This window comes from Bactrocera tryoni, chromosome 1, assembly GCF_016617805.1.
Source record: "Bactrocera tryoni isolate S06 chromosome 1, CSIRO_BtryS06_freeze2, whole genome shotgun sequence".
Classification (NCBI taxonomy): Eukaryota; Metazoa; Arthropoda; class Insecta; order Diptera; family Tephritidae; genus Bactrocera; species Bactrocera tryoni.
Window position 1 is genome coordinate 57,562,694 of NC_052499.1, and position 13,714 is coordinate 57,576,407.

Genomic DNA, 13,714 nt, shown 5'->3' on the forward strand with positions numbered 1-13,714 from the left:
AATATATAGTAAAAGAAATTTAAGAAAGTGTGCTGGTAAAAATGTCTACAGTCAGAAAAGCAACCCATTCTGGAAGCTGGTACACAAACTTAGGTAAACATTGAGCAAATATTTTTTATTGTCGTATGCTATCATGGTATCAGTAAAATTATCAGTTTTATAGATACATGTCTAATTGCTAAGAAGATGAGTCAGCTTCATCTTGATTATTCGGAAACATACATAAATATGACAAAAGTTCTTTTAACGTGTATCTGATAAGTTAAACAATGCATGGGGCATGTGAAAGTATTCCAGCAAAGTATGTACATACATTTACATACATATATAAAAGTCAGAGTGCAAACATATTTCTTCAATCTATGTATGTGGTACTTCTTCAAACCTTAAAAAAATAATCGGTTTAGATCAACTAGAATTTTTGAACTAAACATATATACCAAAATATTTGGAACCAGATCTAAACTAGGTAGTTTGTTGATAGTCTGTGAGGTTTCGGCTCTGTCCTGAATGTGTAGATTTCATTATGTTATAAATATGATCTATACGTGTATATGAGGCTTCTGTAGCATTGGAAAGGCGTTTTGTCATTTCACTAATGGAATTACGTTGACGCTTTAGTTGCTCTAAACCATGTTGTAACTGCGAGCAAGTTTGGAAAAATTCACTCAATTCCGGTATATTTCCGAATTCGCCAGGATGATTTTGGAATTTTTCACCCATTTCAGCTGTCAAACTATTTAGTGAATTATTATTGTAATGTTTTTCTAATATATCCTTCATTTCTTCGTTTAACTTTGCTGTACGATCTTGTTTACTAAGATTCATATCTTTAATGCGATTTTTGAGTGAACTAAAATTGATAGCTTGGAATCGTTCGCCCATAGTCTGAAAAAGCTCGTAACTTTGTTGTAAATCGTAACGCATCTTTTGTAGGTCGGTGTCAATAATTGCACTTTGAGATTCATTGGAAGGTAGCTGCAAAATTTTGCTAGAAAGCATAGTTGACAAATGTTCCACCGGAGTTGGTGTCTTCGTGATGATATCACCATCATCCGCAGCCTCCGCGGACTTCTGTAGCTGTGAATGTGTGCCATCATTGCCATCCAATTTTATAGCCTTTTTAGAATCATCTGGTTGTGAAGCACTAAAATGAAATTAAAACAATGTTTTTCTACAAACGCGTCTTAGGGGTTATCAATAATTTTACCTATTTTCATTAATAATTGAATTCAGTTCCTTCCGTATGATATCGTAAAGTGCATTGGAATTATCGCCCTCTGTCATTTTCTCTTTTTGTATTTAGTAGTTTTATATGTTGTTTATTTTTTCTCCATAAATTTTATGCTAAATATAAATATAAGTATATTTTTTAATTTTATTTTCAAAGATAGAATAAGGTACATATAAACAAACGCGTTGCTAAGCAAAGTAAACATTGATTCTCTGGTTACTTTTCACAAAAAAAAACTATGCTTGTGTATAACAGTTATTTTTAACCAAGAGTAGTAAACAACATACAAAATTTTTCAAATGTTTGACTTTTACAGGATCTGAGCTGTCACGTCAGCTGGATCGCTGGCTGGGTGCTGCAGAACTTTCTCATGGACCAGCTCGTGCAATTATTGCGCCGTATGTAAAAAATTTACTATACATACAAATATGTTTAATAAATATTGACTCTCTTTGCAGGCATGCAGGTTATACCTACTGTGGTGCGTGTGGTGCCTTCGCCTATCGACAAGTCAGTCCCGCCGTTGTGTAAGTTTGCTTAACTTTAATGACGAAAACAGTGATTAATAGGTTTCATTACTAATTGCTTAGGAAACGAATTTTCATATTAGGTCCATCACATCATGTACGCCTGCGCGGCTGCGCGTTGTCCACTGCTAAGGTGTATAAAACTCCACTTTATGATCTCACGATTGATACTCAAAGTAAGTGCCAAGTCCATATTTCGGTGCGTAGTTTTTGGTGAAAAGTTTCTAATATTTTTTTACCCATACATAGTCAATGCAGAATTGGAAAAGACTGGTCACTTTTCGTGGATGGACATGAAAACAGATGAAGATGAACATAGCATTGAAATGCATTTGCCATATATAGCGAAAGTAATGGAGGAGTAAGTTTATTAGACACTTTTTTCTTGTTTATTCAAATAAAAGCAATAATATTTTACATTAAAATTTCAGTTTTAAAGATCAGTTCACGATCGTGCCAATTTTAGTCGGTTCTTTGAACCCTGATCAGGAAGCTTTATATGGTGATCTCTTAGCAAACTATTTTACGGATCCACAAAACCTCTTCGTGATATCATCGGACTTTTGTCATTGGGGACATCGCTTCAATTACACATATTACGATCGGTCGTGCGGTCAAATTCACTCATCCATTGAGAAACTTGACAAGGATGTAAGTAAATAGGACAAAGGCAGTGGATTATTTATAATGAGTAATTTTCTCTTTACAGGGTATGGCCATCATCGAAACCTTAAATCCGGGTGCTTTCACTGAGTATCTGCGGAAATACAACAATACAATTTGTGGCCGTCATCCGATCGGTGTGATGTTGAACTCTGTAAAAGCGTTACAAAATCAAGGGTACAGTAATATGAGCTTTAAATTTCTCAAGTATGCCCAGAGCAGTCAGTGCAAAGATATGAACGATTCCAGTGTTAGCTATGCATCTGGCTCATTGGTGTTTGAAGCTTAGTATATTCAGCAAGATACAAATTTTGCTTTAATTTGCAAGTACCGACCGACATACGTACCCAAATATCTGGCAGAATACTTCTACTTTAAATGATTTCATGTATTTTTTTCTAAAAAGCTTATAATAATTAAATTTCACCAAACTATATTTCAATAAATGTAGACAAGTGTAGCTTATAACAAACGTGTTTCACTTTTCAACAACTATTTTATATATTGCACGAAAAATATCAACACACACTATCTGGATAAAACAGTTAAAAAAAAGTAAATAAAGAGATCGCTTTAGTAATATTTTATGACATAAATATATATGTGCTTTTGCATTGGTTTGTATTTATGACAGTTTTACATTACAGAATACAGACAAGCGTACATCTATGCTTATACAACATTTTAAAACTACAAAAAATATATACATATGTATATAGTATATGTTATATTTTAGGGTCCACATTGATTTTAAAATGTGATCTTAATAGCTTTCGACATGTTTGGAATATTCTACGATCATACATTTTACTACTGGGAATGTTGGGCTGATAGACGCAATGTTTTGTAAATCCGGGCAGGCTGGCTTTGACGTAACTATCAGTTTACCTGGGGCACATCTAAAACTTATTGATCTGCGAACGCATTTAGTAATCTACAATTAACCAGTATTTTTGTTTTTCAAAATTTTTTTCCTAGTTTCTACACTTATTTTATGTATTTTAATTTTGATAGTTTCAATCACACATTTTTTTAAGATTTCTGTACAACATATGTATATTCTTTTGAACGAATGTTTTACTATTTTTAGTGCGGCTCAATAACGATTATGCGGCCTTTGAAAACCTTTAATTTTTTATTATCCTTTACTGCATTGTGCAATTTAATTAAATTAAATGAAAATACAATATTTGTATGGAACTGTTTGCATGCTTCGTATGTAACACATACATAGGTATTGAGAACGATCACACAGCTGAAAATTCGCCGTATCTTATATAAATATCTTATTTTAACTAAAATTCTTTCTTTCTGATCATTCGCAACTCATGCGCACATTTATGTGGAGATCACACAATGTTGTGCTTTTAAATTAGTTTTGATGCGGTTACAGCATTTATGTACATAGGTATATATATGTATATGTGTAAATATATCTACGTTTTAAAAGTAAATCGATAATGATTTTCACACAGCAGTTATCATCGCTTTGAAAAGCAATTAAAATAAACGTTTTAGGCATGGCTTTAAAATCCTATACCCTTGATACAGTACGAGACTGCAAAGAGAAGCTTGGAATGAATACCAAGCAAGGCGTGTACTTAAACGACCAGGTGGTATTTTCATGATCTCTGGTATGCACGATGGATCCACTTTTCCCCATTTTTCCGCAATGCCATTAGCATGCCCAATACCTAGCGGTAGAATGAAATTATTAAGTTACTTATATTAGCTTAGAATATAGATGCACTCACCTACAACACCAACGACGCGCACTGGTCGGGGTATACCAGAGCCATCGGTTGGCATTTGTGGTAAAGCTGCCAGCTGCAATGAATGGCAAAGAAATATATCACGCTCCTTCACAAATACTTCCGAGAACTCTGGAAATTCTCCAGCCATCTCTTGCATCAGCTTTTCGAGCAAATCGCGTTGTTTACATTCCTCCACTTCTTCGATACTTATGGTGTCGGTGGATGTGAGGCGCCATACCAGCTTCATTGTCTGCCACAAAGTGAGAGCACGCAACGCCCGATGTAAGGTGATGCGTATAGGTCGGTCGCCAAGATGTAGCATACAACCGGGAATTCTGTGTATTTCTTCGAATGCTCGCCGAAATTCGCCGCCCGGCGCCATGCCCAAATCCTTGGCGATTTGTGCACTCATTTGCAATAACAAGATGAAGAAAACGCCGTTAATGTAACCGTGTGTCTGTATAATGCTGCGAATCTGTTTCGTTCGTTAAAGATTTGTGCTTTTTTATTTTTGGATTATATTTAATAAGATAATGCTAAATTACCTTAGCAAAATTGAAGTTTTTAGCTTCCTCTAACAGTGTTTTTTCGTCAAGTTTCAAGATATGTACACGTGACGGACATAGTTCAACCATCACCACATCTGGACGGACATTGCGTATAACCTAAAGTATGTATATAAAGTTTATGGTTGTTAACGTATCTATGTCGTTACTGCTTCTACTTACATAAGAGACATCATCCTGCGACTCCTCACTGAAGTGAGCTGTGCCCACCAAATAAACTCTGCTACCGAATGGTGTGTCCAACACTGTCACAGTCGACGGCAAATTTTTTTCGAACTCTTCTATGGTGTCGTATAATTTTATTTCACGCTTGGTTGCGGGATGTGTTTCTTCTGGCACCGCATCATCAATGTCATTTGTATCACCACTAGCTGCTTTGGATTCAGCAGCAAATGCCTCAGCTACATCTACATTTAGTGTTTGTTTACTGGATTGAATGAGTGTTTCGGCTTTTTTACGACGATTCTCCGAAGATGCTGTAGCAGCATTATCGGCAGTTTTTAAAGGAGAAATCTTTTGTTTCGCCCCACCAACAGTTTTAGATAAATTTTTCTGCTGATCCCTGTCATCATTAGATTCGATTAGGAAAAAGGAATTTTCAGCTTCCTGCTCTTTAATTGAATTATCACTAATTTCTATAATTGACAAATCTGGATTATCCGTTTTAAATATTGTCTTATTTGCTAGTTGGGATTTTGGATCAACTTCTTCTTGTGATGCATTTGTCTCGGTGCTCTCCGACTGTATTAACAGCATACTGGCGCTAATGTTTTTATTCAAATCACGAGTGGCAGTAGAGCTGCAAGATCCGGTGGTTGTGTTGTATCGATGTGAATCGCCGCCGTTTAATGTTGCATCGGTGGATACATTGAAAAGTGAATTGTCATTGGCACTTCCTTAAATAGAAATCATATAGCGATATTGTTCATAAGTTATTTATAAATATGCAAAGCATGGAGAGGTTGGCCTAATGTTGAAAATTAATAAATAATTATAAATATTAAAATTTAATAGATACCGTCAAAAGATGTATAAGCGGTGAGATTCTCCAAGGCGCTCTCATATATGCTACTGCCACCTAGTGACGTGTCATTGAGTTGCCCTTTGTTTTTATTTCTAGCGCTTGATGGTGGTGTTTCGGAGTCTGCCCGAGATATGTCACGATTGGAAGATGATGATAAGTTCATGTTTTGGAAGAATAGGTTACGTAAACAAATTCGGTTTTCGGAGGATATCTATGTTTTTTACTATATTTTTTGTTTAGCAATAACTGCAGTCTTACAACTATATTTTTACCATCAAAAACTGCAAGAAAGAAGGGAATATACTTTTAAACATAAAAAGTAAAGATTTTAATATGAATGTATGTATGATATATTGATAAAACAAATATTTTTTTCTTAATTGATCTAGGGTGTTTAATTAAACCAAATAATAGCAATTAGGAAAGTCAGAAATTTTTGAATATATTTTGTATTACTAAGAATTTTTTCGTTTTTTTCACTACCTGGTGATGAAATATCTGTATGTATTTACTTACAATAATTCTGAACGTTTTGGCTTGTGCATAAAGCTTTGCAGTTGTGTGTACACTATTAACAAAATATAAATTATAATGCAAAATTTTTCAAAAAACCAAAAATTAATTGAAAATTTCTTTCTCGTCTTTGTACTCGTTTCTGATGCTTTGGAGATTTCTTCAATTTGTTATTACGTCGTTTGCGCTTCATCAACACGTACACAATTTTTTGACATTTGTTGACTTTAGGTATGATTGCCAAATTTCGGGTTCCGTCAAACTATAATATTTATACGTATATTTTAATAACACTAGAAAATTTGATGATATAAATTAAATTTTATCTTCCAGTTTTGATACAATTTTTATTATGAGCACCACAGACATTTTTTGACAATATATATTTCTTAACACAATTTATTTCAGTTTATATACATATTGGTTATTTCAACAAAAAACAAATAATAGATCACAAATAATCGTATTAATTGTAATTCAAATGTTTGACGAGATGAATATGTTTTATTATAATAAGCACGTTTTATTTGCAATTATAAACTATTGTGAATAGTTTCTTTACAACACCTGTTTTTGACATATTTCTACCAAAGCGAATATACAAAAACATTATACACGTGAAATTGTTTTGGTGAAGTGGTAAATTAGTTTTATATTAAAGTATTTTATCAAATCGTAGTTAATAGTCTATTGAAATGGAAACTATAAGTCTTAAACAGCGTTTCCTTGAGGATAATTTGCAGTACAAAGAAATAAAAGCAAGCGCTGAAATAACCACAATCGGTCAATTTCAAGACATCGATGAAATTGAAGATGAGATTTGGGTCCTACAATGTCCGAAAGGATATAATATAGAAGAAAATTTGCAAAATCAAAAGTTGAAGCTCCCTGGTCGTACCAATTTTAATTCAGCAGAAGCTGTAGCAGTAGAATATGCTGAACCGGAGACACGTGCCTTTGGCTACTGCAATCGCAAAGGCCGTTATTCCCTGCGACTGTTACCAGTAATGGGAAGTATTTTGCTTCGCGATCGTTTAAAAGCGTCTGAAGCGGTGACATTAGAAAATGCTGAAGCTTTATGCCCACCGCAAAGTCGCGTTCCATTCCCTGACATGATTAAGGTTCGTCATCCATTGCATGGCCACCAATTCGACAAAAGCTTACGAATAAACAAATCCATAGCAGAACGTTTAAAAAAGGCGGATGAGATATCGGCGAAATTAACGTATGAGGCGGCTTTAAATAGGGCAAGTGTGAAATCTCAAAATAGCAAGTTGTCCATTCAGAAGCAAAAATCGAAACCCATTTCTGCCGTAAATGAAATTAACTTAACTGATGACGATGACGTTGAATTTATCGGTGAAGTAAAGCCAAAGAAAAAGGAAAATAAACGAAAGCGGAACGATAGCACAATAGTAGAAGGACAATCGACAGCGGTGATTCCAAAGAAGAAGAAAAAAGCAAATAAGGGTGAAGAAGTCGCAAAAGAATTACAATGGCTTCAAAATATATAGATTATACTTTACTTTTATTAAAATAAATTCTTTTGTTAAAATAAAAAGCTTTGTTTACATATTCTATATATAACAGTTACACTGTTTTTTTATGGCGGCATTAATATGAGCTGTTCACAATAGGCGGAATATCCGAATAAATGTCAATGCTAAAGAGAATAAGGGAAAGTGTAAAACAGCGCGTCTTTTTCCTTCGTGCTACAAAAATATTTAATTGTTTGTAATTAATTTCAATTTTTTCTTTATATCATATTTAAAATAAATAAGTAGTTAGAAAATTTCTAAGAACAAATCAGAGATGACCGAAGAAGAAGTGGCAGCAGAGGCTTCCACCTCCGCGCCAAAAGATGATGTATATTTTCTGCAGTTTATTGAAATGGAAAATTTTAAGTCGTATCGCGGACATGTAATTGTTGGACCACTTAAGAAGTTCACTGCAGTTATCGGCCCTAATGGCTCAGGTGAAGTAATACTGTAATATTCTTAAAGAATTTCACTAAAAAGTAAATGTACATGTACATATAGGAAAATCGAATTTCATGGACGCAATCAGTTTTGTTATGGGTGAAAAGACTTCCAGTTTACGTGTGAAGCGCCTCAATGACCTAATTCATGGTTCATCTATTGGTAAGCCAGTCTCGCGTAGTTGCTATGTAACTGCTAAATTTCTCATCAACGATGAGAAGCAAATGGACTTTCAGCGTGCCGTTATTGGCGGATCATCCGAATATCGTATCAACGGAGAGGTACAGAGACATTTCGTTCCTAAAACTTAGGCACCATGAAATAATGTTTTATAATTTTGTTAGAATGTGTCGAGCAGTGTTTATTTGTGTACATTGGAGAAAATGGGAATAAATGTTAAAGCAAAAAACTTTTTGGTATTCCAAGGCGCTGTCGAAAATATTGCAATGAAAACACCAAAAGAGCGTACAGCATTATTTGAGGAGATAAGCGGGTATTGTATTTACAAATTTACAAGACTTTGCAAGATAAATAATATTGTTATTTTCATGCGTATTGTAGATCTGGTTTGCTTAAGGAAGATTACAATCGTTTAAAGCAAGAAATGAATTTGGCAGAAGAAGAAACACAATTTACATATCAAAAAAAGAAGGGTATGGCAGCTGAGCGCAAAGAAGCAAAACATGAAAAAATGGAAGCAGAACGTTATGCCAGATTAAAAAATGAATATGTGAGTTAAACAGTTACCCAAGATATATAACAAAACTTATTTGTTTTCTTAATTTTTTTTTTATTTTGCAATTTCTTTATTTAATTTTCAGAATGAGAAACAAGTAGAGTATCAACTATTTCGTCTGTTTCACGTTGAAAACGACATAAAAAAACTTAATCATGATTTGGAATCAAAACAACAGGACGTTAAAGCCGTTGAAGTGCGCAAAGAGCAAGCCGATGAGGTTTTACGGGAGAAGAAGAAAGATGCGGGCAAATTCTCACGTGATTTGGCCAAAATCGAGCAAGAGATACGTGAATTTGAAACGCAAATGAATAAAAAACGCCCGTTGTACATTAAAGCAAAGGAGAAGGTGGCACATTGTCAGAAAAAGTTGGCGTCGCTGCAGAAAACGCTTGAAACTGCGCGAGAGGCGGATAATGCACATCAACAAGACATTCGCAAATTGGAAAAACAGTTAGCGGATGTGGAAGCATTAAAAAAACGTTATGAGGATGATCTCGAAAATGAGTCTCAACGTCGTGGAAAAAGCGTAACAATGGAGGAGGGCTTGGTGCAAGAGTACGATCGTCTCAAACAGCAAGCGGAAGCCACAGCTACACAATATCGTTCGCAATTAGATTCAGTGAATCGTGAACAAAAATCCGATCAAGATATGTTGGATGGTGAAGCCAATCGTAAAGCATCGGTGGAGGAGTCCTTAAAAAAGTTGACATTACAACGCGAAGAAGCAGTGAAACGACGAGACAAGCTAATGGATCATATAAAGTCATCACAGGCGGCATTAGAGGAACAAAATCGTATTAAAGATGAACTGCGACGTGATGTGGGTTGTTCCAAAGAAAAGATAGCTGAAAAGCAACGGGAACTAGAAAACGTGCGCGACCAGCTCGGCGATGCAAAGAGTGACAAGCACGAAGATGCGCATCGCAAAAAGAAGCAGCAAGTTGTTGAGCTGTTCAAGAAGCAAGTGCCGGGTGTGGTGAGTTAGTAGATGCACATATAACTCCCATAATACATTCTAGTTGTATAATTTTTTTATATATGCTTTAGTATGATCGCATGATAAACATGTGTCAGCCAACACATAAACGCTACAATGTCGCGGTTACAAAAGTGTTGGGCAAATATATGGAAGCCATTATTGTTGATACCGAAAAGACCGCAAGACACTGCATTCAGGTGCGTTTGACTTGAATATTTTATCCCGTCAGTTAATAATTTCTTTTGGTGCATAGATATTAAAAGAGGAAATGCTGGAAGTGGAAACATTTCTACCGTTAGATTACTTACAAGTGAAGCCTCTCAAAGAACGTTTGCGGTATATAATACATTTAATATTTTTTTTTTTTTTGTACAACATTCTAATATGCTTCTCCTCTTTCTATAGAAACATTACTGAACCGCGCAATGTCAAACTTGTTTTCGATGTACTCAAATTCGAACCACCTGAAATAGAGCGTGCTGTCCTCTTCGCTACGAATAATGCATTGGTGTGCGAGACACCCGAGGATGCTATGAAAGTGGCTTATGAAATTGATCGTACACGTTATGATGCGCTCGCCTTGGACGGTACCTTCTACCAGAAGTCTGGTATTTTGTCTGGTGGTAGTCACGATTTGGCGCGCAAAGCTAAACGTTGGGATGAGAAACATATGGCACAATTGAAAATGGAAAAAGACAAACTGAACGAGGAGTTAAAAGAGCTGGTGAAGAAGTCGCGTAAACAAAGTGAACTGGCTACCGTAGAGTCGCAAATCAAGGTATGAAAATTATGAATTTTAAGTAACTAATATATACTATATATATACATACATATGTATGTACAAATTTAAAATAAAAGGGTTTGGAAAATCGACTAAAGTACAGTATGGTGGATTTGGAATCATCGAAAAAGTCGATACAACAATTCGATAATCAACTCAAGATGGTGCAAAGTCAACTGGATGAATTTGGCGTAAGATTTTCCTAAACGTCTCACATTAAAATTTCTCGCCAATAAAATTTCCGCATATTTCAGCCAAAAATCAGCGAGATTGAACGGCGTATGACGAAGCGCGAAGAACATATTCAAGAGATTAAAGAGAATATGAATAATGTTGAGGACAAGGTGTTTGCTTCGTTCTGCAAACGTTTGGGCGTGAAGAATATACGTCAGTATGAAGAGCGCGAACTTGTTATGCAGCAAGAGCGTGCACGAAAACGCGCTGAATTCGAACAGCAAATCGATGCTATCAATACACAATTAGATTTTGAGAAGCAAAAGGACACCAAAAGTAAGTAGAGCCTCTATGCATGCCACTGCAGGGCAAAATAATAATTTTTCGAAATCGTTGCAGGGAATTTGGAACGTTGGGAGCGTGGTGTGCAAGACGAAGAAGATGCGTTGGAGGGCTTAAAGGCGGCAGAAAAACGTTATCTCAAGGAAATCGACGAGGATAAAGATAAAATGGAGAAGCTGAAGCAGGGAAAACAAGCCAAAAAGCAAGCAGCTGACGACATGGAAGAAGATATCTCCAAAGCCAGGCGCGATGTTTCCAATTTGGCAAAGGAAATACACAATTTAGGCAGCCAGATTTCAGCGATCGAGGCAAAAATCGAAACGAAGAAGAACGAGCGTCACAATATTTTGATGCAGGCGAAGGTTTGTAAAATGCTTAATTGACATTCACGCTTGAATTGTGTTATACATACATACTATATATTTGTGTGTTATTTTTTCTCTGCAGATGGATTGCATAGCTATACCGTTGCTCAAGGGTTCGCTCGACGATGCCGTGCGTCAAGGCGACTCTGAAACAAATACTACTTCAACTTCACTTATTTTAGAACGTGAAAATCAGTAAATATTCACACGATTAGTTCCATTTATTTCACTATGAGACACCTAATTACTGTATTTTTTTACATTTACAGAATCGAAGTCGATTACAGCAGTCTACCGCGTGAAATTTGCAAGCTGAAAGATGATTCCTCCTTCAAAAAAATGAACGACACACTACAAAAGGATCTACAATCAAAATTGGATATACTTGAGCGCATACAAACACCGAATATGAAAGCCATGCAGAAGTTGTCACTCGTCACCGAAAAAATACAATCGACCAATGAGGAATTCGAAAATGCACGCCGCAAAGCGAAAAAGGCAAAATCGGCCTTTGAAAAGGTGAAGAATGAGCGTTCCGAGAAATTCATCCAATGCTGCAATCACATATCCGATGCTATTGATGGTATTTACAAAAGTTTAGCGCGCAATGAAGCGGCACAGGCGTATCTCGGTCCGGATAATCCGGAAGAACCGTATTTGGATGGCATCAATTATAATTGTGTTGCGCCGGGTAAACGTTTCCAGCCGATGAGCAATTTGAGCGGTGGCGAAAAGACCATTGCTGCCCTTGCTTTGCTCTTCTCGATACACAGGTATTATGTTTTTGTTATAATTGTGTTATCTCTACAACGTATCGTTGATAGCTACCAACCGGCACCGTTCTTTGTGCTGGACGAAATCGATGCAGCGCTGGATAACACCAATATTGGCAAAGTGGCATCCTATATACGCGATCACACAAATAATTTACAGACAATTGTCATTTCGTTGAAGGAGGAGTTCTATGGACACGCCGACGCCTTGGTGGGCATAACACCAGCGGTAGGCCTTTAAAGTAATATTTAAACTTTTCTTATTTATGCTTCCTTCGTTATTTAGGAGGGCGATTGTTTGATTTCTAACGTTTACCTGTTTGATTTGAGCGTCTTCGATGATAAGTAACGATTTCGAGTTTTTTTTATTAACCAAATTAATTTACAGAAAACCATTATGCTTTACACATATTTCTTTTTCACCATATACATATATATGTACTGTTAATAACCAAACGAACACATTCATAGGGAATAAAAGTAATAAGTAAAAAGTGCGAGAATTGTTTTAATTTACAAACTGAATATACGAGAGCGTTTCGGAGTATACTTAGCCTACAAAAGTAAAATAATAATTTGGGAAAAATTGCGGTCTACTGCTTAAAATAGGCTCCTTTTCGATGGATACACTTGAACCAGAGTTACTCCGTCTAAAAACTACGTGTAGCGGACGCGTTCGGCATCCATTCAGTAATTATGAGGCATGCTGCCGAGTTGACGATATTTAGACGAATAAAAATTCGCGGCCGTTCCGGTTATATAGACCCAACTGTCGTAAAATGAAGACCACTGTTGTGCCATAATACAAAATTCAACTAAAATTTTTTTCTGTTGAGTGAATTTTTCCAGTTTGAAACAAAGAAAAGTCGCAAGGGGCAAAATCTAAAGAATACGCCAGATCGTAGTCTAATTCGATCAATTTAGGTGCGACTACGGGGGTGTTGGTCGCCGGACTGTTGTCGTGAGGAAAACGTATAGCTCGGTGATCATTTTGTTGTTTTCCAAGTAGTTCCAGAATGTAAATTGTCCAATTCTCAACACTTTTTCGATCGGTAGCATAGTCTACGCCTTCTTCCGAGCAGATTCGCCATGTGAAGTCCAGTGTTTCGACTGTTACTTGACCTCTGATGCGTACCAATTTCGCTGATATCCACGAAATGACACAGAAAATTCTTCGGAACAGCGTTTACTGAAATACGGTCTTACGATTGCGCTTGCTGACCGTAGTGAGCACATGCCCAATATTTCATGTAGTTTATTTCTCACGTGGTCTTTTCAGTTGCTCTCAGCTATTTCGCACT

At 36.1% G+C, this 13,714-nt stretch overlaps 5 protein-coding genes across 6 annotated transcripts; 3 read left to right on the forward strand and 2 right to left on the reverse strand.

The window, feature by feature from the left end:
* The first annotated feature begins 41 nt into the window (after window positions 1-41).
* On the forward strand, window positions 42-2,892 carry LOC120773134 (protein MEMO1). Its single transcript, XM_040102133.1, has 7 exons — window positions 42-93; window positions 1,551-1,632; window positions 1,693-1,761; window positions 1,825-1,937; window positions 2,011-2,122; window positions 2,193-2,412; window positions 2,471-2,892. The coding sequence occupies exons 1-7, from the start codon at window positions 42-44 to the stop codon at window positions 2,711-2,713; spliced, it is 891 nt and encodes a 296-aa protein (XP_039958067.1). The 3' UTR covers window positions 2,714-2,892.
* LOC120773142 lies at window positions 90-1,346 on the reverse strand. 2 transcript variants are annotated; one of them, XM_040102138.1, is made up of 3 exons: window positions 1,211-1,346; window positions 441-1,147; window positions 90-385 (listed from the first exon to the last, which is right to left on the reverse strand). In XM_040102138.1, the coding sequence occupies exons 1-2, from the start codon at window positions 1,285-1,287 to the stop codon at window positions 466-468; spliced, it is 759 nt and encodes a 252-aa protein (XP_039958072.1). In that variant the 5' UTR covers window positions 1,288-1,346; the 3' UTR covers window positions 90-385; window positions 441-465. The 2 variants fall into 2 exon arrangements, with proteins under 2 accessions (XP_039958072.1, XP_039958071.1); XM_040102137.1 differs by having other exon boundaries at window positions 90-1,147.
* A 109-nt stretch (window positions 2,893-3,001) lies between the features above and the next one.
* On the reverse strand, window positions 3,002-6,459 carry LOC120773123 (traB domain-containing protein). Its single transcript, XM_040102122.1, has 6 exons — window positions 6,285-6,459; window positions 5,763-6,049; window positions 4,907-5,640; window positions 4,724-4,843; window positions 4,179-4,653; window positions 3,002-4,118 (listed from the first exon to the last, which is right to left on the reverse strand). Exons 2-6 carry the CDS (start codon window positions 5,929-5,931, stop codon window positions 3,925-3,927), a joined length of 1,692 nt encoding a protein of 563 aa, XP_039958056.1. The 5' UTR covers window positions 5,932-6,049; window positions 6,285-6,459; the 3' UTR covers window positions 3,002-3,924.
* Window positions 6,460-6,888: 429 nt separating this feature from the next.
* Window positions 6,889-7,842, forward strand: LOC120772283. Its single transcript, XM_040100796.1, has one exon. The coding sequence runs from the start codon at window positions 6,977-6,979 to the stop codon at window positions 7,793-7,795; it is 819 nt and encodes a 272-aa protein (XP_039956730.1). The 5' UTR covers window positions 6,889-6,976; the 3' UTR covers window positions 7,796-7,842.
* A 105-nt stretch (window positions 7,843-7,947) lies between these two features.
* Window positions 7,948-12,910, forward strand: LOC120772276 (structural maintenance of chromosomes protein 1A). The gene is made up of 15 exons (XM_040100785.1): window positions 7,948-8,256; window positions 8,321-8,541; window positions 8,605-8,753; window positions 8,822-8,990; window positions 9,082-9,975; window positions 10,047-10,175; window positions 10,232-10,314; window positions 10,384-10,756; window positions 10,837-10,950; window positions 11,014-11,269; window positions 11,333-11,637; window positions 11,723-11,835; window positions 11,910-12,413; window positions 12,465-12,642; window positions 12,700-12,910. Exons 1-15 carry the CDS (start codon window positions 8,094-8,096, stop codon window positions 12,760-12,762), a joined length of 3,714 nt encoding a protein of 1,237 aa, XP_039956719.1. The 5' UTR covers window positions 7,948-8,093; the 3' UTR covers window positions 12,763-12,910.
* The last annotated feature ends 804 nt before the right edge of the window (window positions 12,911-13,714 follow it).